The sequence below is a fragment of the Tinamus guttatus genome, unplaced genomic scaffold (assembly GCF_059628265.1).
Source record: "Tinamus guttatus ecotype Peru unplaced genomic scaffold, ASM5962826v1 Tinamus_guttatus_pri_ptg000202l, whole genome shotgun sequence".
Taxonomy (NCBI): domain Eukaryota; kingdom Metazoa; phylum Chordata; class Aves; order Tinamiformes; family Tinamidae; genus Tinamus; species Tinamus guttatus.
The window spans coordinates 3419221-3444771 of NW_028288736.1; the positions used below are offsets into that span (position 1 = coordinate 3419221).

Here is a 25551-nt window from a genome sequence, read left to right on the forward strand (position 1 = left end):
TACAGTTGCATAGAAATGCTCTTGGTATCTACTAATGTGTTACTAATCTGGACAGTGCAGACACTAGAGTTTGCGTTGAACTGGTTATTTATTTGCAAGCTAGATTCAAGTGATCAGCTGTACAGACCACTCAGCTTTGTATTGATGTTCCAACTTTGATAGATATGTTGATACGTAAGAGTATGGTTCTTCACATTGCATGTTTATTATTTAAATTTATGCAGTAAAAAAATACACAGCAAATCTTACTTGTTGGCACTTATGTTGATGCTACTGTATGCAGGGGTTTTACATGCTCATCATTTGTTCTGATTTGCTTTATCAGTTTGTGGGCAGTGTTAGAGCCTGTGCAGTGTTATTAATTTTCATGAAAAGTGCAATGCAGTGAATAAGGATTAACTGCTGTGAAATGTACTGCTCTTCTCCAACTTTTGTTTTTTTTTTTTTTTATATACTTTATGTTCAGCCTTGATGTCCTCTACTGCATATCTGTTGCTCTTACTTGATAGCTTTTTATATTTGATGTTAGAGTGACCACTTAATTTACCGCTTTGAACTCTGGCTTCTTTGAAGTATATGCCAATAAAATTATTTCTTCTGACAGGTGTCTGTCTCTCCCATCTTTTGCTTCTTCCTTTCTGTGGTGGTATTTTTTACCGTAGCAGGCCATTGTCCAGGGCTAACCTGCAGAACCACGAACAGGCTTTATTTTCAGGAAAAGAGTCATGAAAAAAATAATTTCTCAGTGAAATCTGGGTAACTGGGAAAGAATGCAGGCAGTGGCAACTCTGGCTGCTTTTTCCATTTTCCCATGTCAAGTTAAAGCTATGTCTCAATTATTTTGACAGGTAATATGTCAATTATTTCTGTGTTTATCTTTCCCAAGAAAAAGTGGTAGGTAAGAGTATATCTTCTTAAAGAAGTTATTCAGTTCAGCAAAAATAAAGTTCCCCCTTTTTTTCCCAGTAAAACCTTATGCTTGTTGTTCTTGTCAGATACACCATTTGAAGTTAAGGATGCTGGTGATTTGAAGTCAGTCCTTCCTCTCAGCAGTATAAATCAATTTAGTCTTCTTAAAAAATGAAACACTTTTTTTTTTTCCTTTCACTTTCTGCTAGTATGAGAATTGATTTGTGACTGTTACAATGGTAGGGGAAAACGCACGTCTGCCCTGTCTGTTACAACCTTGTGCATTTCAGCCCACACAATAGGCAAGATGATCTTCTGGAGATAACAAGAGGGCTTTCTGAAGGAACAAAGGGCTGCAAGTTTATATAAGAATTCAAAAAAGACCTTAGTGGGCCCTCTAGTAAGAGTTCTTGCAAGAAAGTAGGCCCAGGGCTGGATTTAAACCAGGTTGCTCTGGGCTTTGTCCAGTTGGATCATGAGAACTTCCAGGCATGGAGATTATGCAGTTCCTTTGGGCAGCCTCGTTGGATGCCTGGACCTAATCCTAATGACAAAAATGTTTTTCTGTTTGTGCTAGCTTTACTTAATGTCTGATACAAGACAGTGTATAAACAAGTCTCCTCAGTCCTGAGGAGGTTCTTGTGACTTTCCGTGTCCAAGCAAAATGACAAGGCTCAGAAGTATGAAGGAGCGAGAAGGGAGAGAGCAGCAGTTATGTACAGACGTGGAAAACAAAAAAAGATTTACTCTTGTAATAGAGGGGAGAAAAATGTTTTATTTTGGGTGAAGCAAAACTTCTTTTGTTCTTCTGTTTACTGGGAATTGTACCGGGTCTTTTTCCATTTCCGTCCCCCCCCCCCCCCCCCCCCCGTTCTTTAATTAGGCTCTTCTATTTCATTATTTCCAAGAAATCAAGCTAATGATTTTGGAATGTTATAGAAAAGAAAATAAATGCTGTAGTTTCTGTTCCTTCTCATTACTTGTTAGACTATCTCCTTGATAGTCAACCGTTTTGTTATCAACTGTGGTATAACTGCTGTTTGTGTTTATTCTGAAGCTTAAGGGAGTTGGGAGTGTAATATGGTAATTTTTTTGGTTCATATTATGGAGCATACTGTAGTTCATACATAAATAACTGAACATTCATTCTTTTGTCCATAGCAAAAAGGAGATTAACCACATCACACTTGAATGGCAAGGAAGGCAATTGGTGCACAAAGCTCGAAAACTGCAGCTCTTCGCTGCTATTGCAGTACTCTGTCAGATTGACACATGTAAAGAGGAGCTAAGTGTGTTATGGTTCTGTTAGGGGCCATAATCCAGATGATAAAAACTTGCAGCTTGAGCCATTAACTGGATATATGTCTGTACAACCTGCTTTGCGTCTCTGGATATTTGTCTTTAGAAGATGACTCGGATTTGAACAAATTTGCCCAGAAAAATTCTTGTCATGCTTGGTGAAAAATAAATTTATGTCCAAAAGTGTTTTGTGTGTGTTTTTTTGTTGTTTTTTTTTTCCTTTTGGAGATAAGGGAGTGGATGTCTTTATTATTTTCTATTATCTTACTCCTAGAGCCATCTTTCTTTCCTCTTCAGTCATGTCCTCTAATAGAGTTTGTTGCTATGGGAAAAAAAAATCTATTTGAAAATGGTGGAATCTGAGTGTAATCTCTAAAGGGCTTTAGAAAAGCCTGTTGTATCCTTGCTGATGGGTCTAGCTCTTAAAAGCTACCTCCTTTTTCCCCTTTTATCTAATGGTCGCCATGTGGAGCAAGCAGTCTGCACTGTGCTTATGTCTCCACTTTTATATGGGATGTCTGTGTCTGTATTTGAGGATGGGGCGAGTAGGAAAACAATTTCTTGGAAAACCAAGTGGTGGGTTTGTCTCTGAATGTAGTTTGACTTTTGAACTTGAGTGTTCAGCGTATTCTAAACACTGTCTTTCTTCTACTCTCATATTTATATTTTTCTTTTAAGCTGCTGTTTGTATCTTAAATGCTTTTAATTGGCTACTGAAATATTCGTGTGTATCTGAACATTGCAATGCTTTAGTTAATAATATGAGAAGTATTTGCCCCAGGCGAACACTTTTCCTCCCAAACTGGCAGTTAGTAAAAGCAAAAGTATTTTAACTCTTTATCATTAACATTTCCTACTTTTCATTTTTGGAAGCATCTATTTGCAACTTCATTAATAGGCTTGGGAGTTCTCCTTTCCTCCCTCCTGGACTTGAGTGTTGCTTAATCTTTTACTCAGCCAGTAAACATATTTCTACTCAGATAAAATCTCAAGGAGGAAATAGTTTCAAAAAGAATGAATGCATGTCTTAAATGGATTTGCATGTTTTCTTTTCATCTGAGAAAGATTTTGAGTGAGGAAAAAAGTGATGAGAAAAGCACTTTCACTGTTGAATTTTGATTTCAATTTGCTTAAATTTGTTACTGTAACTGGTTCTTGGCCAGTATGCTGGTTTTTAGCACTCTCTGATGTGAGGGTGTTACTGAATTTCCATGCTCTAGAAACTCCCTTGTTGCAGATTTTACTGAATGTCCGGGAGTCGCAAAGACGAATATCACTTGTCATGTAAGAGTTTTCAGCTATGCCTGCGTCTCCCTTATGGACATGGTAGATGTAAGATGTATGCTGCTACATGCAAATAGGAGAACGATGAGGGTACTTTTTTTTTTTTTTCCTGTTGCTTAATCTCTTTTCAAGCAAGGAGCTCTTGGTCTTGAAGATGTAAAACTAGAGAAAATACTGGCTCTTGGCTGGCATTCAGACAGTTGTAAATGCCACTAATCTGGCTTAGCTTTTCCCTTTTGATGGAATAGAAAAGGGAATGCCTATCTGTGACTTAACAGCTAAATTAAGCAGTAAAAAGATGGGAAACATTTATGCTTTATCAAAAATGGTAGGAGCAGAGTTTCCTGTTGAGAACTTGTCTATGCACGCAATGGAGTGATGCACTACTTGAAGATGTGAATTCAGGCCTATTCGCTATTGACGAAATATGGCAAAGCTCCATTACTTTTAATATCCACTAAGTACCTGATAGATATGTTTGTGATGGCAGTGATCCGTTTCAGGTTTATTTTCACATTCTGCTTGTGTAGGAGATTTGCTCTTGTTTTCTTTTCTTGTTCTGCTATTCAACAGAAAGGTCATCTTCAACTTTATATGCAGTTCTTGTTGTGCAAAGATGTGTGTGTATCCTTGTTAAGATACAATTTAAAGTTTCTAAATTATTTAGAGGTTGTCTCTGCTTTTCTTTTTTTGATTGTAGCTTCTAGCAGCTTGAGTTGGTGGATAGACAGATCACTGTTTAATTAGGCATTTTGTAATTAGTACATCTGTCTCTGGCAAATGGTTTTTGGATTTGTTGGAAGCTTCAAAACTTTCCCCTGGGTATTGGTTATCTCTTCAAAGTTTTTTTCATATTTGCAAGTCAGGTAGCCAGCAACCAAAGTGGTGGATGTAAGGAAATTGCAGTGTCCTTGGCTTTAGTCTTGTTCCCCTGTTTTTTGTTGTCGTCTTGACTGGATTTGCCTTCTTTCTCAGCTGCTCTTCAGAAGAACATCCTCTCACATGCCTGTGTACTCTTGTTCCTGCTTTCTCCCAGCACTAGAACTAATCTGATACTTGGCTGACCTTGTGCTTGAGCTCTAACACATGGAATTGTGTTACTGCCTAATTGTAGGCTACTAGTAGTGTCTAACTTTCCGTCTTTTGCACCCCTCGGACCTCCTAATTTTCAAGCTATTTTTTGTCACCGCAGCATTTAATTGAAGAGAGCTTAACGGGAGAGAACTCAGATTTTCTACTCACTTGCAGAATTTAAGTGACAGGCTAGATGAGTACAAGTGTTTTTCTAGTACCGTTCTTATTATTGATCATAAAGTGTTTGCCATATATAGAAGAGGAAGACGAGGAGCCACAAAAGTGTATGCTTGAAGACGTGAGCCAACATAATAAGCCATTAGAAGAACAAATGCATTCTTAATTCAAATGATGTGTTTGAAGCTGTAGTCCCTAGGTGTAAGTGTTGCTGTAGAGCTCTGTAGTTTTCATTCAAAATGATATATAGCTAAAACTGAAGAAGTCCTGAGGTTCAGATTGTCTTGGAAAATCCTCAACACTCTGCAGGTTAAATTAATTGAAGAAAATATTGTAGCACTTACTCTGCTTGATCTAGAAAATGTGAATGAATTTTATTATGTTTGGGGACTTTTCTCGATAAATAAGACAGTAAATCAATTACCAGAATAGATAAAACAGGAAACTTAGTAAATTACTAATTGTGAACGTTTGGTGTTGTGAATGTAGATGAGGCAGTTGGAGCCTTCTCTGTCGCAGCCTTAGGCACAGGTCCTGGCCACAGTGCTTGTCTTCCTCACAGGGCTGGCCACTGTGCCTGCTTTGAAGCTTAAAGGCTACTTGACCTTTTTGGTGCTGGTGATTAGAATTCTGGGAATGATTAACAAACAGGCTTTTTTTCCTGCCTTTCTATCTGTAAATTTAAAAAATCTAGCCAGTTCTCTCTGTATTTTGTGGGACTGTTCTTTGACACTGGAATTGTGGGAGTTTTTAAGGTCATGTTTCAGGTTCGATAGTCTTTGAATTAAATGTTAGGGTTTTTTTTTATTATTATTTTCAACTTCTTCAATTTTGGCATGCTACTGGTTAAAAGATAATTAAAACAAATCCCATGCAATAGCCACTTCAGGGTAGAATATAGAAACTATTCTCGCCAACCTCTAAAGTGCACAAATTACTGAAAGAATGAGTTGTTTACAAGAGAAAGGGTCAGGTCCATAATAATAAGACTTCGTTTTGAAGTTTTTTCCCTTCTGCTTCCCAGGGCTCTGCCTTAGCTTTTTTCTATTTTTTTTCCCCTCCTTCTCCATGTTCTCTCTCACTCTTTCTGGATTCCTGCCTTAGGGTAACCTTGAATCTAGGATTCCATCGCATCCTTCTCTTTGCACCTCAAACCAGGCTTAGTGTGTTGTTTTTCCTCAGTTGAGGCACATTGCTGTGTTCTTATGACCTAAATATATTAGCAAGTGCCTTGAGAGGATGCAGAAGATTTTCCTGAGGCAGTTCTTTTGTCTGCTGCTTTTGAAAGCTCAGCAAGATTTCAGTATGAATTGATTAGATGAAGTGAATTAGTTGTTTAACTCAAATGATTTAAGTTTTTTTCTGACCATTTTTGACAGGCATCACAGCAGTTAAGGATTTCTGTTGGTGACAAAGGGCAGTATACAGTTGTAGTAATAACTTGGTTGGTGGCCTATGTTACCATGTCCACATCATCTTAAAATGATAACACTAGCAGATGAAAAAAGCAAAGTGAAATGTAGCATCCTACTTGTGCAGGATGGGTTCAATGAGCAACTTTTGCTGAAGGCTCTGTGTGGAAGTCAACACATGTTTGTCTTTTTAATTCTGCTGTCTTAGAGCAGTTTCTGTGAATGTGAATGAAAGTAGATGTGTGCAGGGAATGCACAGCACCACTCCTCTTAATAGCCTCTAGCAAAGGCAGATCGAGCAACCTGCTTTGCAGTAAAGAACTGAAAGTATCCCAGGGTGCTGCTGATATGAATACTCATTCACAAAATAGGATTTGTGGGTAGTAACAACTGCAGTTGAATCCTAAAATATGGTTGCCTAAAATATGTGGCTTTTTCTTTGTCCATAACTGTCAGCCTCAAGTGAGATACATCATCTTATTGTGAAGAAGAAATTGTTCTTCCTGTTTGTTTGAGATGGGATTTTATTTTTCTGACAATACAGGGGAATCTCTGATATTTTGTAATCTTAATTTTTCATATTTATTTCTTTCCTTCTTTGTAAAATAATACCATTTCCAAATCCCAAGGGAACAGTATCTATTAAGAGGAAAAAGCAGACACCAGTGGAATAAGAGCATCATGAGTCTCTTTTTTGTTGCTTTTGTTTTCAGTGTCATTTCCAGTTAACCCATGTGTGGATGTTTTCAGGAACAGCTAGATTATGGCTTAACTTCAGAGTTTGAAGTGGTTCCCTGAGGTGGTGAGAAGTGTTTGCCCCTTTTATCCAAGCAGAGGTGATAACTAATGAGACTTTGTTGCTTGCCAGCCTGGTTGCACGCTAAGAATAACTTCCCCCTCTGCTCTGCTGACTCTGCTTATTCTTCCAATTATGTTAGTCCAGAGGGAAAAGAGATTTTCTTAATAAGAGCTACTTAGGCAGCATTCACATACATTTTGGAGACTGCAGAGGGGCCAGACTGCACTCCAGCTCACCATGCTGTCTAAAAACCTCCTTGGGTCGCAAGATCAGGCCAGTTGGGTTGGCCAAAGAACAAAACTTGTCATCTATGGGACAGCCTACCTTCTTCCTCTTTTTTTAAATATTTATCATTAGAATGTTCCCCATCGACTGTAGGTCCCTTTCTGCCACTAATGGTAAATTATCCTTTCTTGGTGCAGGAATAGAGCACTTATGTCTATCAGAATTCAAGGGAGCAATGGGAGTCATTATGTTTGTTTAAATCAAAAAGCAAAAAATCTTCCAAAAATAAATCTACAAGACCGAATGGTCTTAGATTGTGTTGCCTTGATATCCTGAATTATAAAGGATATAAACAAAAACATTTACAGGAAAAATACTAAGTGGAACCACACTTGTCATGATGGGTTTCAGTGCATAAAATGCTTTTAAAAGATGCAGCTAAAATCCGCAATGTTCATCTTTGATCTTGTTTAATTTCTTGAAGACTGACTTTGCCTGTGGTGAAAACTGCTTTTTGATAAAAACAGGATAGCAATGACACAGCCTGACTGGCCAGATGTCTACAAATTTGTCCTCAAGGGTCCTATTCTTGTGCGTCCTCCCTCATTTTGGCACCTGTTTTCATCTGACTGATGTGTCTTGTTTTATGTAAAATAAGACTACTTATACAAATATCTTTACCCTACAACTTGTATGTTTCTTTATAAGGAACTTAGAAACTCTGAAAAGATGTTTCCAAGACTTGAACTCCAGATTTTAGTTATATTGACTTTCAGCTGAAGTTTCTTCTGTATTAAATTTGTTGTAATAAGTAATGCCATCTTCAAAGGGAAAAAGATGGGGAACTCTGCTTCTACTTAAAGCCGTGCTTTTCATAGATAAAAAGTTGTTCTATGGCTCCTCTGCTTATCAGATGAGACTGCTAAATTCGGGTCCAGTAGAACTAGAGATACTTATTTTCTCAAAATATATATCTTCATATAATAGCCAGGCTGAAATGCCTTTAAGATTATAAAGGAATTATATTATTATGGAAGAAGATAGGAGCGATGATTGTGCCAGCAACATGACCTGGAGTGCTTTAATCTTTTTGAAGCTCAGCTTCTAATTTGAGAATGCTTAAGCAGTTTTAATTCTTAATATTAAAAAAATTAAGTTCCTAATGCCCATTTCTTTTTGCTGAGAGCAATAAATCCTTATGGCTTAGCAATTCCCAGGCCTATTAAAAAAAAAAAATGAATGAGAAGAATAAGTACTTGGAAAGTGAAAAATTCAGGTGTTGTCAGGGAAACTTGTGGGAGGTGACTGGATCGCAAACTTGAGCATTAGTATTCTTCTTGTCCTATACTATTTTGCCAAATAAGCAGCCTTTCTTGATGAACAACTTATAGCTGACTTACCTAAAATAAGATTCTGCTTTGAATATTGGATATGTTTAAAAAAAAGTCTATCCCTTTGCTTCTTTATGACTTGAAACACACAATTGTAAGACCTAAAAAATAAAAAAAGTCCAAAAGCCCTTTGAGCAGGAAGCTCAGTATGTGTGCGTTGGTATGTAAATGTTTGCCTTTCCGATGAATTTTTTGAGCGATAATATGAAGTTCATCTCTGTACATATGGACACAGTTCTGTGTTAGTACTATACTCAATATGCAATTTCTTACAGTAACTATGAAACCATGCTACTATGAAAACATTGACAAAGCAGTGCAATACGAAAGTGTGTCTGGATTTTTTTTAACAGCTCAGTGACCTAAAGGAGACATCTTATCTTTTATAAAGAAAAGTGTTAGAGTTGTTGTTTAGTTCTTTTTAGAAATTATGTGCTATGTCTACATTGGAAAATAAACTTTTTCTAGGTAGTAATAAGCATCACTGAACATGAAAATTTGTTTTGTCTTACATTCCCTTCCTTACGAGAATCAAAACAAAATTATGAATACCAAATTTGACAAGATACCTAAGAAAGTGTACTCACCTTAAGTTGATGAGACTACCCCCAACTTGAATTTAGATGTAATCAGTTCCCAGATAGACACTGCACAATAAATTCACCATTTACTGGAAGTTTGTAAAGAAATTATCAATGACCATAGACTTTTGCTGAGGAGGCAGCTCACCTTACTCAAAATGATATAAAACAAGCCCCATAGGCGTGGGCTGATGGATCCACAAATGTGAAGTTTGTCAGAAGACTTTGACACTTTTTTTTTTCCCCCCCTCCCATTTAATGCAAGGAATCTCCTTGGAATACTGTAGGAATTCAGATACTCAGCTGAGAGGTAGCTTGGGGCAGCAAGGAGGGTTGCTGTGGCCTCAATCACATTTACTTGTATGGAAACAGGGCTGAGTCTGTTTTATGGAAACACACAGTAGGGGTTTATTCTGCTGAAACAAAGGGTGAGTTATCTAGAAACCTGAGCATCTTTCTGATTATAATGGACTGTGACTTCTATTATCCTCAACTCAGAAGAAAATTATGTGCTGAGACTAGCGATTTCTGAGTTTTCATGTTTTGTACTGTAGTGCAAGACAGAAAAGCCAGCTTGGTGAGTTAATATATTCCTTGAAGCACAATACACTTTCTGTAATTTCAGTGCTTTTTGATATGCCACTTCATAGCGAAGGTATTTATAAGTGCACAGCAGCTGGCTGGGAAGTCTTTTTCTAGGACCTTTCTTGGGAAATATAGAGCTGAATCCCACGTCTGCGTTCTCTCTAGCATGTTCATGGCATTCCTCTCTAAACTTGAAGTATTCCATGCATTAAATTGGAAATTGATTCTGTTTAGAAGCCGAAGCACAAGAGCTAGCAACAATCAGTTGAGCACTAAACAGGGCCTCCACCTCCTTCCTGTTCGCTTGAAATTGCTCATGGACTTTTAAGAATGGTGATTGTGGTAAACTAAAACCAGATAAGAGATGCAAGATTTTTTTTTTCAACACCTAACATTTACTAATGTGATATTTCTAGTGAGTTTTTTTGTTTTGTTTTGTTTTTGACTGTCCTATATCTACATCATTCTCTAAAGTAATACACTATAACATTAGCTCCTTTTGGTGCTGTGATTTTTTCCCCCCATTTTCTGAAGTCCATCTATGTATGCCCGTGCTTGCTTTTACCTTTTGAACAACTGCAGAGGACACAACGGAATCCTCAGAAGGAAATTGCTAGCCATTGATGTAGATTTTTTCCTCAAAAATAAGAGGACAAAATAATCTGAAGACTTTTCAGAAAATGCTCTCCATAACAGTTCTGTTTTTTCCCCTGTTCTGACAAGTCAAAAAAAAAAAAAAAAAAGACTCAGTAGAAACAGGTGTAGACTTAGTTATAAACAACTTTTGCCTTTGCTTGACCTCCTGCACAATAGCAGTGCAGTGGTTGTACAAGACAAACCAATGCTTTTGTAAGACAATTGAGCTCTATAAGTGCATTTATTATCTTTAATATTAATTTGATTTTTCTTCTTTTAAAGTCTAGGGATTCTATCAAGTTGGATGACCTGAAGGCAGAGGTATCGCCACGAATTTCAGCGGAAGATTTGATTGACTTGTGTGAGCTGACAGGACCTAGTCATCCCAAAACACCTGTAAAGAAAACAAAATCTAGCAAACCAAAGCTATTGGTGGTGGACATTCGCAACAGTGAGGAGTATCCTTCCAAGCTAAGTGCAATCCATGCCAAATGATCCTTGTAACTACTATCTCTTTATCTGGCAGTGGTGTGATATTAGAAATTGAAATACTGGGAAAGCACATGTAAAGCAGAATAGAAAAACAAGCAGATTTTAGTCATGGAGAGTCCTGGTTTGTACAGAAGAGAACAAACATTGTATTTTTGCTTTCACACTTTACGCTGTGTTTTTAGTGAAACCACTTTGTACCAGTAGTATGTGGGTGCTTTAGTGTTTCCTTTTTTATAACAGCTGTTATCAGCAGATCTCCCCCAGGTAATGTGTGTAATATCTTGGAAATGCAGGTGGCCTTCCACTTAAAGGGAAGAGAAATTAAGGGTTGCTAGCTCATGCACTTTGCCAGTTTCTAAGTTCTTCTCTGAAAAGGTCTAAACATATCTTGAATCCATTTCTTTATCATGGTTGCTACCCTGTCTACATCTTAATCTTTCATTTGTTCATTTTCAAATAGGTAGTACTTTAGGTGTTGAGGTTATGTTCTTTTTTCTGAAGCAGCATGTTTAGGGGCTTGGTTTGGTTGTTGCAAGGGAGATGCCTTTTTACAGATGTACTTTTCAAAGAATATGCACCTTCAACAACATGCATCTAAAAGTGGTAAAAATAACAAGTTTTTATTAGGTGCAACTCCTAACATTCTAGGACATACTATTCTTTTATATCATTTTTAAATGCTGTTCCTTTAATAATAGCAAAAGTGTTGTAAATGATTGCCTTAGAGATATATACTCTCAATGAAGTGAATCATAAGCTATGATTCTTACTAAGCTGGTTCCAAAATCTTTCCATCCCAGTGTTACTCCACAGATAAATAAGGAAAGAGGTATCATGAGATTTAGTCAGCCTTCTACTTCAGAAAAGGAGAATCGTCCCAGTTAGATAAGGTGGAACAATGGGCTCGACTTAAAAGATGTCCATTGATAGAGATGCCACAGACTCTCGACTGATAAAATGTCTTTATTGTTAGGAGGTGTTTCCTCCTAATGTTAGGAGGGAAAAAAAAAATACCCCTAACTTATTGTACGTATTGCAAGAAAAGGAGTGTGCATCCTACATCGTCTAGACTTCAGTAGCTTTGTTGCTTCTGGAATTAGATCATTGAAGATGTTGTTCTCTTCAGAAAGCAGCGTGTACATATACACAGACACATAAACACATATATGGATATATTTAGACTCCAGCTTAAAAGACAAGACTCTGGAATTAAAAGTTCCAAGTGGTTATTGTTACTGTATAAAAAATTTGATATGATTGGGTTAAATGATCTTTTAAATTCTGTATGCATTGTCTTGTTGATAAAAATTGAAGCTACTTACTCGAAATCAAGGAGAATACAGGAGGTGAGTAGGTAATATAAAATGCCTCGACTATATCCGTGTACTGAATGGCTCTCATCTATGTATAGTAATGGCTTTATATATCAGGATCAAAGGCAAGGTGTTTGCTTAAACATATTTATAGCTTTCCTAATAGCCTGGTAATAGGTTCTACTCTACTCTCTTACTATCTACTATACTATGCTATTAAACCTATTCTACTTTAGAGGTGTAGAATTAAAATTTTTGGTTATTCAGAAATTGTTTGACTGTGACGAAAAAGGGGCTGTTATGGGGCACTCTCTGCTATTAAGAAATTTTCATGGGACTTTCCCTTTGTATTTCTTGAGTGAGATGGTGTGCTGGAGAGCGCAAAAGAAGCTCAAATAATGCACTGTAGTAACCACCGCTGCGGTTGGAGTTTATGGCAAAGTGTAGTTCCATACAGAAAACAGCTACCTTCTGCCTGTGACATCTATAAATAACAGAGGGAATTAAATCTTTCTGGTGTTAGGTAGGGAATATCATTTCTGAGAAGTCAGTCTGGTAGATGATAAACCCCTTGAGTGGGTTAATATGGGTATCAGTTGTAGGAGAACATACTGTATGTAGAAATTGATAAACTGTCAGCTTTTCTTGTGGGTCTGGTGTCAAGGAACAGGGCCTGAAAGCTCATAGCCAACAGCATCTTTATAGAGTTACAATCTTGTATTTATATCATTCCAGACAAGTAAGCAAAGCAGTACATGTGTCTTGTACGTGCTCCAGTAGCCAATCCAGACTCGTCCGAGGTTTGCATAACTTGAGATATCCAGTCATAAAAAAGGTCAGCTTTCCGCTGAATCGCAACTTGCTCTTGTATCTGGTCAGTAACCCGCAGTCTAGTCAGCAACCCATGAAACTGTCTCAAGATGGTTTTGTGGGTTTTTCGTTTTTGCCAGTTGGTACCTTTTGCCCTTTTGTCCTTTCCCCCACATTTTCTGAATATGCAAAGGAAATATGAGGAATAATATGTTTTGTTCATGTGTTGTATTCATTCCTGTAGCAAATCAAAGCTGTTGTCTTTGTGTTCATCACAACGTATTGGCAAACTGTTTGATGGGCTCCCACAGTGTGTGTTGCTGTGGCACATATTTTAAAAAGTGAAGGACCACTTTGTTTCAAAAGCATGATTACTTACGTTTTGTCATTTATCTTGTTTTACCTTATGTTTTGTTGTTTATCTGTGCCTTTCGTGCTAGACTTTACTCTTTCACTTATTTTCAGTAATTTAAAAAAAACATTAGAGGACTTGCACCAAGTGTCAAGCATACTTCATATTTCATATTAGGATGTCTTTGAAAGCTAAGGCATTGTTTTGTAATGAAACTCATATTGCATGAGTGAGAGCTAGTGACCCTTTATTTCCCTTAGAGACAGCTTTACAACAGAAAACTTTCTAATGAAAAGGTAATACGCTCAAAGCAGTATCTCTGGCAGTTACAAGCAGGCAGTTCTGTTTAAGCCTTATTTCATTAAGCATGTTAACAGAAATACTGGCAGTGTTCCATTCTTCTTATGAAAGTTAAGCCAAGTACTTTATGGTCTCCAAGCATAAAGTCTTTGCCTTTTGTCTTTTACTGAAAAGGTTAAGATGGGTACTTATGACTAATGAGAATGTGAGTGACAAGAAATATGGTCTGGCTTTATCTAGCTGGATATTTTTGTTGTTAGTATAAGTAAGTAAGTGTATTCTTTTGAAAAGACCTTAGGTTGATCAACTAAGTTTATTCAAAGTATTGTTTCGTCTAAACAACTCATTTCAGGAGTTACCATGGTTAGTACTGAGGAGAATGATATAGCTATAAATCAGAGGAGTTGAGGGCTGGTACAGATTAGTGAGAGAAAAGGTGTTATATTTTCCCCCTTAAAATAGAATTGAGGTAACTACACCGAAAAAAGGTATGTGATCATCCTTCTTTTATCAAATATTTATTTTTCCCCACTGTATAATAATCATACAGCTCAAAGTGTTACTTTAATCAGAAGAAAAGATTGGTGGTATTAACCTAAGTCAGTTGAATCTTGACTCCATTTAAGGCAGCGCCCTTTAAATCCCAGAAACTACAAACTTTCTCCAAGAAAGGTAATAGAGAATGACTGGCTATTTGACTTTTTTTTTTTAATAGCAGTTTCATTTCCCATCTCAAAGCCATTAGTGCTTATTGCTGGGGAAGAAGAACACTCCATGTTCATGTGCATGTAGTCTACAAGAGTAGTTAGAGGGTTAATGCCATGACACTTGATTCAAATTCAGAAAAAGCTAGGTAGTGGTGGTCGAACTTAATTTTGATTGAAGAGATTTCATGCAGGTTTCATATTGAGTAATAGTTCATAAAATCTCATTGAGTGATACCATTATCTGTGTTTACTTGTGTTTATCTGTTAGCTTTTTTACTGTATGATAGCCAATATGCTCTCACTGTCAGTGCAGGTCCAGTTAGGTATGCTTGATGCTCTTTCATCTGAGGATCCAAGTGCATCTATGTTAGCATAGAGTCCCCATTATTTTGGGTTCATATTGTGAGTATGTGGACTTCATTCCTTTTGCATTGAACCCCTCTGGAACAGGTGCCCCAGCTGCTAGGTATTCGATTCCTGGGAGTCAGACTAGAGTTGGTCTGAAGTAAACCTCCAGAAACGTGTGTTGTATGGGCTTTGAGTCTTCAGAACAAAGTGTTTTATTTTATGGCTATGCCAGTGTATGTCCTTGTTACAACAACCAAATCTTCATAGTGTTGTGTTCTAATATAATGGTGTCAGAAATTTTCTTCATATGTACTGGGATTTGTCAAAATCCATTGGCAAAAAGACTAACAGTGTGGTATCAGCCAGGAGGAAGAGCGGGTTTCTTAAAAGGGGATTGTTTTGATTTTATGCTCTTTCTGCTGTGAATGGTAAAAAGAAAATAGAGACCAATCTTACTGGTCTTTTTGAACTCAAACTATAGCTTTTCACATGTCCTTAACTGTCCTCCTTAAGCTTTAACCGAGGCCACATTTCGGGCAGCATCAACGTTCCTTTTGGTTCAGCATTCACTGCCGAAGGGGATCTCGTCCAGTGCCCAGCTACTGCCATGCTCCAGAGCTTTAAAGGAAGAGTTGTGGTGATTGTAGGAAATGTAGTGAAGAACACAGCTGCTGTAAGTCTGTTCCTATTGTTTGTAAATTTTAATCTGGTACATACATCATATGTGATGAATCTAGATAGTAATGATAACCTATTTCTCTCCAAGTGGGCAACATCTGAGAAAATAGATATTTTAAAATTACATTATTTAACGTGGCTTTTTTCAGTCTCAAAATACTTATTTAGGTGTGTTAGGAAAGTGATGCCAGCACTTATAATGTGCCAAATCACATCTAGCCAAATCAAGTTTTTGAAAATGACACAGGTTTTATATTTACTCTATGGCATTATGGAGCACATAAGAGGTAAGTAGGGAAGGCACAGGTTTGTTGCTAAGTTTAAAAAAAAAAAAAAAAAAAAAAAAAAAGTAGAGAGTTTGTCTATCTCCAAGTAATAAACACTGTACCGCTTCATTTGCTAGAATAGTTTGTCATGTAGCTTACCTCTTTATTTTCATAAGTAAAAACTCATATTGTTTCAAACTAGTAGAATAATGAGCAAGAGAGTTTCTTTTTCTATTCTTCTGAGGTGAAGCATTTTTTTTCTTCTTCCTTTTCTTTTTTTTTTTCTTTTTAACTAAAAATAAGGCATGCTCTTAGCTACAGTGCGCCTATTCTATTTCCTAGACCTATTTACCAGAGAGCATGAACTGAAACACTGATAAGACCAGAAGGGCTGTGGACAGTTAAAAGATATTCATGTGACAGCTGTCAAACATCTGCTTGGTAGATGCGTAGAAGTGTTTAATTTATACATATAGGCAAATGTAAGTAGCATGAGGAATTTCTTTAACCTGTGTTTTGTTGTTTAGAAAATGAGCTTTTAATGTGTCATGCTTTTTAAGCATTAGCAATGATGGCATAAAACAGACTGCACAGCCATCTGAAATAGTTTCAGCAAGTTTGTGCATTAGCTCTGGAGAGGCCCATTATAAGTATTTCAACGTAAGTATTTCGCATCAATCGGTGTGAATAATCAAAGTAGTTCACCAAATGCTGAATCCGTAAATCCCTCATGAAAGGATCAAATGCCAAATACATGAAATGCTGAGTGCCCATTGGGGATGACTTAATGGCTGCTTTAAGCATTTTGATGGGTGGGTGAGGTACGCAGCAGCTTTCAACAATTATATTTTAAATGACTGAACATCCTAACATATATAATCCTAATTTGCACAAAATCACAGAATGGTTGAGGTTGGAAGGGACATTTTAGTGTGTCTAGTTGTTAGGAACTTGTTTCTCATTTCTTAACTTGGGTAAGCACAGTTAGATAAAGCTCTGGGAATGGCATATGAGTGTTGTCTGCACCGTTTGTGCAAGTCACTGATGTAGTCATTCTGTCTTAGACACGAAGCAGCTGATGTATAAAATACATGAATTATTCCCAAAACAAAGACAAACGATTGGGATTTGCCATGAGATCTTTGACCCTTTTCAAGTCAAGCAGAAGAGGGCAAGTTTAGCATTTTTTTTGTATAACACATTGCTAGCCTGAAAATACTATTTTTTTTTCCTGTATTGAAAGTAACGTTTTCTCTAAATGTAGATGCTAATCCTTTGATATAGGTTGTTTTTGCTAGAAACATGCAGTAAAGGAAGAAGAAATGGCAAACATTTGTTTTACGATACTGTCTGATTGTTACAGAAGATCATTGTGTTGTGTTTTGTTTGGTTTTATTTTCTATGTGCCTTTGCAGTGAAGTGGAAATGCTGTTTAAAAAAAACTGGAGAATGTAAAGCTGAAGTCACTTCTCCATCACTCATAATCAATTTTTTTAAAAGCCTGAAGTTTTACGCAGTGGGATACATGTTCAAGCTAATGTTTAGCTAATACATAAATCCTTGTGCTAATATTCTTGTTACTAATTTTCTTGACTCATTATCAAAATATGTTTGGATCATGATCCTTACTATATGAAGGGTAAGATTTTAAGACACATAGGTAAGAGTGTCCTGTTACTATGGGAATTTGTATGATTTTCTTGCCAAATTCCATAGACTTTAAAAAAAAAAAAAAAACTTACCAGAGAAGATGGTTCCTGCATGCAAATGTTGGTTTCTTCTTATAAGTTTGTCTTAAAAAAACAAATGCACACAGATGAAGTTTTATCTGAAAACCTGATTTTGCATAAAATGGTAAGACAGATGTGCTCGTGTTTCTAAAGGGACATGTAAAACTTCAGAGAGGTAAATAGAAATTAGGCAACCATCTTTTGCAGATGTTTATTATAGGGCTTTTAGCATCTACATTTCAGTGTATCTGTGTAAAAGTAGCTTTGCAGGCTTATAAGTGCCTGTTTTTCACCTTGGTATTTGAGGGCCATTTCATCTATTTAATATAAGAAGTCTAAAATTACCATTTATTTTTTCAGTATGCATCATGACATACAGAAAGAGTTCTTGAAAAAAACAACAACAAAAAAAATGTGGTTATTTTTCATTTCTGCCGAGCTGTGAGCAGTGTTGAATAGTCCAAGGCAGAATGTTATCCGTTAGTCACAGGTGGGGACCACTGTAAAGTGACAGATAAGTATATTTGAAGTAGAAAGGTGTGGCAGGAATATTTCAGTAGGAATACGTTTTTATAGCCCATGATATGCAGAGCTGAGCACTGGTTTTGTCTCTCTTGCTGCAGTATATGCCATGTGTTTATGGGCTGTGATTGAGGGTGAGAGGTAATGGGTCTGGTCTGGATAGCAGGTGTTTGCAGCACCTGTGCTTTGAAGAGCCTTTATAAAGGCTTGGTGTTTAGGCTGGTCATGCAAATTGGCCTCCCTGTGTGCTGCAGCTTAAGGGTTGCTGTTTTAATTGAGGGGGTGTCCCTGTGATCCTTTGATTCTTTCCCTGACTGACTCCAAATACTGGAGGATGAGATGATGAAACTCACTTTTGGTCTTAGGCAAGTACCTAGAACAGACATGACAGCCAGAATGTTCTGACTGCGCAGTCATGACTTCTTGTTTTGCTTTCACCTCTTATCTGGCCTCAACAAGTCCTCAGTAGCTACAGATCATGTACTAGTTGCTCACTCCCTTTTCAAATCCATCCTCAAACACTGGGAAAGGAATGCATTAACTCTGACATACAGATGTACACAAATTAATTCTGTGTTTATATAAAAGATACCTTCATTGTGAAACAAAAGTTCTGGCTATGGAAGATTTTTAAAACTTTGCTACTGTGAACTTTTACCTGCCTGATGAAGGAATTATTTCAATACTTGTATTTAATTGGGTAATTGTGTCATATATCTTTTTCTACCATAGTATCTTTTATGCTATCATGGGTGGTAAGAAGGAATGTAAGCAAAAAATAATAATAATGTATTAGGTACAGAGGGAGGCTTTTTGCTGTACTTAACTTGATAATTTAGTTGCTTGTGCAGACCTGGTTATTTGTGCATCATACTGCGTGAGGTTCTGGAAAAGTATCACAAAACATTTTAAAGAGTTAAAAAGAGAAGTATGAATGTCTTTAATTTTAGGCTATTTGGAACCATTGGCCTGCTTCACAAATGCTAATAATTTGCCAAAGTATAAAGCAATAATCTGATATTCTGAGGTGACAATGCATTTTTTCTTACGTCTATTGGAAATTTTAATTTTAAAGAGTTGCAGTTTCTCTCTGACTCACCCATTTTAGAGACTTCTTCTCTGGGATATTACAGTCCGTACTTAGAAATTTGAGATGTAGTATACAAAATACTGTCTCTCTTTAGTCCTCATCAGTTTAGCAGTTGTTTGTGAAGCTGAGTGTTCAGTGTTGGGTTTCCACATGGAGACATGACTCCTGTTTCTGGTTTATGAGATGAATTACTTGGGGAGAGACTTTTAAAGGATTGTCGTGTGTGCTATAGGCAGATGAAAACAAAAGAGAAAGCAGGCAAATACAGACACTGGAGCCCGAATTCAGGTCTGATGTCTGTGAAATAGTCATGTCAGACACATTTGACAGGTGGTGAAAGAATGCCTGCGCCATCCAACTGTGATGCTTGCATGTTTGGGAACCTGCAGAAAACAGCTGGGAATGAGATTATCCCTGAGAAAAAGAACTGCTGTTTTGCACTGTTTTAGTGGGGCTCCAGTGGGTATTCTGAGATCAATGTCATGTTAACATGAGGTAACATGAAGTAAAAACCTGACAAAACAGAGATTAAAAAAACAAATAAAAACAGAGATGAGCCTCATAAGTTTTTTTTCTTTTGTTTAGTTTGTTTTTCTTTACCACAAAAAAGTTATTTTGATTTAAGGACTGTATATGCAACATGCTAATGATCTATCTGTTTTAGTTTTCAGCTCATCTAGTGAAAAACAAATACCCACGGGTCTGCATCCTAGATGGAGGAATAAACAAGATCAAGCCAACTGGTCTCCTTACTGTTCCTTCTCCACAAATATAAGTGACTGTAAAGGATCAGGACGATGTACCAGAACAGGGTCTTTTTTCATTAAATTGCAAAGATATCTTGAAACCCAAGGGCATTATGATGTCTCCACCATACAAGCTAGCCAGCTGATCAATGCCTTTTCCTGCCGATCTGGAGCACGGAGTTTTGAGTTTATACTTTGATACAGAGCTTCAGCTGGAACAGGTGAAAAACGTGAAGCTTCACATCTTGTGAGAAACTTCTTTCAGCAGCAAAGAAGTGTGCGACTGAGGAAGTTTGAACACACAGTCAGAGTAACTCGTCTGACACTTGGTAACTTAGAAATATTTCCGCCGAACAAAAATAAGCTGGCAGTTGTTTGCTCTACAGTGCACAATATGGATTATTTTTTCAAAGTAGTTTACAGTGAATATTGAAATTAACAAGCTGAAACTATGTCCTCTGTATCAAATAAGGAAAAAGTGCATTCTCTAGTATTTTAAGGAGTAATTGTTGTATTGTGTGACCCACTTTAGTTTTGAGAAAGCATTTTTTTAGTCTGGATTAGAAATAAAGATGTGTCCTGGATTAAAAACCACTGTACACTCTATTTCTGGATATCCAAGCAGTATCATCTGCTAGACGAGAGGTCTATCTGGTGTGAATTTAACATCCTATGTCCTGAGTAGTGTCAGTAATTTCTGAAACAATTAGCTGTGTTAGAGACTTAGACGTTGATAATGCTTTGGGTTATAATGAAAGATTAGTTATTTCAGAATTAGGTCTGATCTGTATTAGCAGCACATGCTTTAAATAGAAACAATGCAGTTCAATTTTCATATCAAAACAATCTAGAGTAATCGCTTCTGTAGGAGTATACTCTGTATTAGGAGGCAGAACTTTGTTTGCTTTACTCTTCTTTCTGTCAGTGGTGTTGATTTTTGAATGCCTAAATTTTGAATTTCCTAAACCTGAGAGACTTAGAGTTCAAGACAGCGATCTGGCTATATTTAACTGTCTAGATACAAGTGCTGTAGCTGAGTGAAAGCAGGTTCCACAGAGGGCCTAAGGTGACTGTTCACTAGAAGATGAGGAGATTACTTTGCATTGCAAGAGTTGCACTGAAGAGCCAAGAGTATTGAAAGCCCAAAATAAAAAGGAATTAGGGTCTCTCTGCTGCCAAGGAGCTAAGAATAAACCTGATTTAGACAAGTAGCACCTTTCAAGAGAAGTAGAAAAACAACTGGTTTTGTCCCCTTAAATTCTGGCTTGTCCTTGCTAGGGTGTCAAATCCATCATTCTCTGTCATGCTAGGAAAAGCATCTATGTCTTCACGAATGTTACTTGAAAATACTATCTTGAATCCAAAGGTTTCATTGTGAAAATATAAGACTGACAGTATGGAATGAAATTGGATGTACTGATGGGAATTGTGAAGAATTTAGTCAGAAGTGCAGAAGAAACTTCAGAGATTTGTCTTGCTAGATTTTTAAAGTTAAAAAAAGCTGGTGTGTCACGAGACTTGATCTTTGATGGGTGAGAGATGAGCAGTGTTTTATTAAAACAACAACAAAATGATACCAGTGATCTGAACACCTGGCCACAGTCACGTAGTTGACTTTGGCAGTGTGCTTTTTATTCAAACCTAGCAGAAGGCCAGAAGCTTTCATTCTAAATCTTCAAACTCTGGTCTGTAGCATAATGTGATATCTGCAGAGAGAATTTGTGGGTTTGATAACCCTATTAGGAAAATATGGCAAAGACAGGGGAGACAATGGAGGAAGGAGAGAAGACACCCTGTTTTCTGAACTGTGATCTGATTAAGGTGTGAAGTTACAGTGCTCTATAAACATGGTGATGTCTGTGGGCTTTCCTGCCCTGATAAGGGAGAGGAGCAGAGAGGAAACCTGCTGATGATACAAAATTATCTACGATGTTCCAGCTTTTACCTGGCTGTGCAGAAAATGAGAAGGATTTGGGGTGCTTGGTGGCAGTGATTCATTGCAAGTGAATACGCATGGGGCCCTGGAGATCAGTGTCTTTAATCATGCTCACCAGTGAAATCACTGATAAATAAAGCATCATCTCAGTTGCTTATTTGCCAATAAGCCAGAAAGACACACAGGTTCCTAGTGGTTGTAATGAAAGAAATGAACAAAACAAGTTGTTATGCCATCATGGAAATAACCTGTACAGTACGTTTTGGTTGCAGCACAGACCTCTGGTAGTACCAAGAAAAGGTGCTCAAGGTTAGAAAGGATGTAAAGCTGGGTCCATATAAGAAGATACCACATTGACTAGAACTCTTCAGCTTGGCAAAAGCAGCAACTAAAGCAGAGCAACAGAAAGGTCTCTAAAATCACGAGTAACTAATAAAATGAGAACTAGGGCAACATTTGTTTTTTCTTGCAGTACAAGAAGCAGTGTCCGTCTATTAACATTGCCACATAAAGATTTAGCACCAATGCCAGAAATTCCTTTTTCCCTGAAGTGCAACCTTAAAGTGTTAGTATGAGAGGCCAGAAGTAACTATTAATCACAGTGTTCGAAATGCAGTTTTCAGCTCAGAAAATACATGATGTGTTGTCTAAGGGAGTTTGGGTGACCACAGCAGAGAAGGATCTCACTTCAACTATCCTCTCAAGCATCTGCCTTTTGTAAGTAGAGGTTGGGCTGCACCCAGTGCAGCAGTGGTGGTGATGTTACCTGCTTAATCTCAGCTCAGTGTTTTCTTCTGCTTTGTACAGATGCATAGGAATGACCTGGCAGAACAGCGTGGAATGCATCTGAGAAAACAGGATATTATGTGTACCCGGCTATGTGGTCCTTTAGTACTAAAGGGTAGGAAGTTTTCTATATGTCTTCCAGATACATTAATTTTTAGAGCGGAAGGTTATCCTTTGAGTGGAAAAATACCTAATATTTAATCGTTTGAAATATTTTTTTGACTCATATAACTTTTTTAGCATTTAAATATTGAATGTCTAAATATCAACTATGTTGCAGTTTGGTTTTATCTTTTAATTCAGCAGAGTAAAATGTAATGCTTCTACATTTAATTTGTGTATGGATTTCTTAACAGAGGACTTAGAGCTGTTATTAAATAAGAGCTTACATTAGGAAGTAATTTTTAAATGTATTTTTCAGGAGAAATCATGAGAGATGATGTATGTAAAAGCAAGAAATGCAAAGAATTACAAAATAATATCAATTTTCCTATGTAACTACAATAATTTTTATTGATCTTATCTCCATAGGTAGTTCTGTAGCTAGCAGCTGGGTATGACTGCAAGTTGCTGAAGTCCTACTACTTGCTACTTCCATTAGCATTTATAAAGCAGTGCCTATAAGCAGTACTATGCCTCAGTTCAGATATGCAGGACAAGCTCTTGGTCGCAAAAGTAGATTTTAATCTTCTCTTCCTTAGAGGAAATTCTTGCATTTTGTGGTAGCTTCTTATTGGAGAATATATTTGATTTTGTGGTATTTGCCAAGGTTCAGGAAAGAGCATCAAATGTATTTGCTGTGTTATTCTTCCGCTTTTGGCAGTGCTCTGATGCCACAGGCAGTCTTGTTTTCATAACGCTCTTGAAAGCCCTATTTCTGAAGCCCAGTATTTGCCTAATGCATACATTTCTAGCATGATTGCTCATATAGTTATACCATGCTTATTTTGGGGTTTGGACACAACTGGATACCATAAACATAAGCTGGGGAAAAAAACACCAGTTTTCCATGTTCATGTCTTCTGCTGCCAGCAGAAAAAAATGTCCCAAACAAGCATTTCCCACTGTTTGACCTGACAAATGCAGCCTCTTCTGGTCTACTTTTCCTCCCATTTTAGAAACCTGCCAGATCTGCCCCACTCACCTGTGCCTGTAGCTTCCTGCCATTACAGCCAGATTCCCTACTGGGTACCCAGGTGGACGTGAAAGGAGAGCATAGCACAGGTTTTAGATCCTCTTTTGTCTGTCTCACTGCTGTGGATCATTGCACAGCTGCTCTTCAACTAGAATATCCTTAGACCAAATACAATCCCTTGAGAATTTTTATTGCTTTGCTTCTAGGATTTTTAACTTGTGCAAGGAGGTGCTTGTCCTCCCTGACCTATTTTTCAAGTGATCACTGTTTGTCCTTATCCCAGAAGTCTCTTCTGGCCCAAGGATCTGGAAGGAACCATCCTTCCTGCACCTGGCTGTATCTTGGATTATCTTCTGGATAATCTCTAGAAGTGTGAAGCGCTAAATAATTTATTTGGGGAGTGAGGGAGAGGATAAATTTCAACAGTCTTTCCTTGTGCATTTTGCAGACTTTAATCTGTCGTGAGGCTGACTTTATGTTCATCCCAATACAGGTGACCATCTCGCAAAAGATTCTATCACCAAGTTTACTGACAAGATCAGGGCACTTCAGTCCATTGCCTGCCTTCCATGCCTTTGGATAACTTGCACAGACATAATACAGTGATGCAGTATTTGTTCTGTGACCTTCAGAACATTATCTAGCTATGGATCTGCTCTTCCTTCCTTCAGAATGTTGCCTTTCACATGAGGATTATTTTTTTCTTTTTCCTTTATTTTTCTTTTTCCCTTTTTTTTTTTTTTCTTCCCAATTCTTTCTCTTTTCTCAGCAATTTGAGTAAGTTTGTGTTGCATCCAGGAAAGTTGTGTGTAGAAGATAAGTAGATCAGTTTGCCTTAGTGTGGCTGTTAAAGGGATAAGAGCTTTGCTTGCCTTAGTGGTGAAATGCACATGTTTTTTCATCCTTCTAAGCGTAAAAACACATGGATTAAGGTCTGTGTGAAGCAACGGATCTAAACTCACTGACATGTTTGTATGCTATATAAAATATCAAAAGCTAAGAAGTGTGAAGCACTTCTAGGGTGGATCCCTATTTTTCTCTACCATTCTCCTATCCTGTACTTCAAATCTCTATTAAAAATGACTTGTTAAGAAACAAATTGTGTATGTTAAATGAAGATAAATCTAAACCAGAATTTTGGAATGGAATAACACTGCATCAATCATGTGATGTTATGTCTTTCCTAGCAGTCATCATTTTAGATAAATTACCCTGGAATGTGCTGCAATTCCTCTGTTTTCCATAGTTTCAGACTGTGAATGTTCTTATACAAATTGAATACCTTCATCCTCTGAGTTTTCCTGACATGTTCCAACAGCTGTTGAAAGACAGGTTTTTATCCGTAATCTTGTTTTTGCTTGCCATTATCTCAGCAAGCTGACTCAAAACAAGTCAGAGCTATGCTTTTTTCAGTCATACCCATATCCTTTATGCTGCCTGGGAGGTTAGTACATAATGCTGGCACCAGTGAACACAAAAGTGGCGTGATCAATCTATCTCCTGCTATGTAATTAGAGTTTATTACTTTAAAAATGTTGCATGTCTCAGAAACAAGCTGTTAGTGAGCACACAATATTCAGCTCCCACAGAAGGGTTAACTTTCTGGCCATTATATTAATTTGGTTGCTTTTGTTCAGCTCCTACCCTAACTACAAATTTTCTTAAACCCTTTGCAATCTGAGCTAAAGGGCACTTTGAATCTTCCTTGAAGGACTCGTTGAGAGTTTCTTCAGCAACCAGCACCCACCCAAGTCCAAATCTGGAAAAGATGTAGGTACCCAGGAGAATGAACATGGAGAGTTTAATTTACCATGGTTTACTGCCATACAGTTAGTAAACAGCTTTTTTTAACCAGCCTGTCAGTGGACACACTCGGGTCTTTTTGGAAGATCCTCTGACTTACGATAGCTAGAAGGGATGGAAATAACTAAAAAAAAAAACTCTCTTTGGTAATATTTCTAGTAGACA

At 37.3% G+C, this 25551-nt stretch overlaps 1 protein-coding gene across 1 annotated transcript in view; it reads left to right on the plus strand.

Annotated features, from left to right (window-relative positions):
* The window catches only part of TBCK (TBC1 domain containing kinase), an 82396-nt gene extending 62498 nt beyond the window's left edge, over positions 1–19898 (plus strand). The window contains exons 23-25 of the mRNA XM_010222597.2: positions 10655–10830; positions 15208–15367; positions 19645–19898. Of these exons, the coding sequence (XP_010220899.2) occupies positions 10655–10830; positions 15208–15367; positions 19645–19755 (447 nt within the window). The 3' untranslated portion in view covers positions 19756–19898. The remainder of the gene's footprint in view (positions 1–10654; positions 10831–15207; positions 15368–19644) is intronic.
* Positions 19899–25551: the final 5653 nt, after the last annotated feature.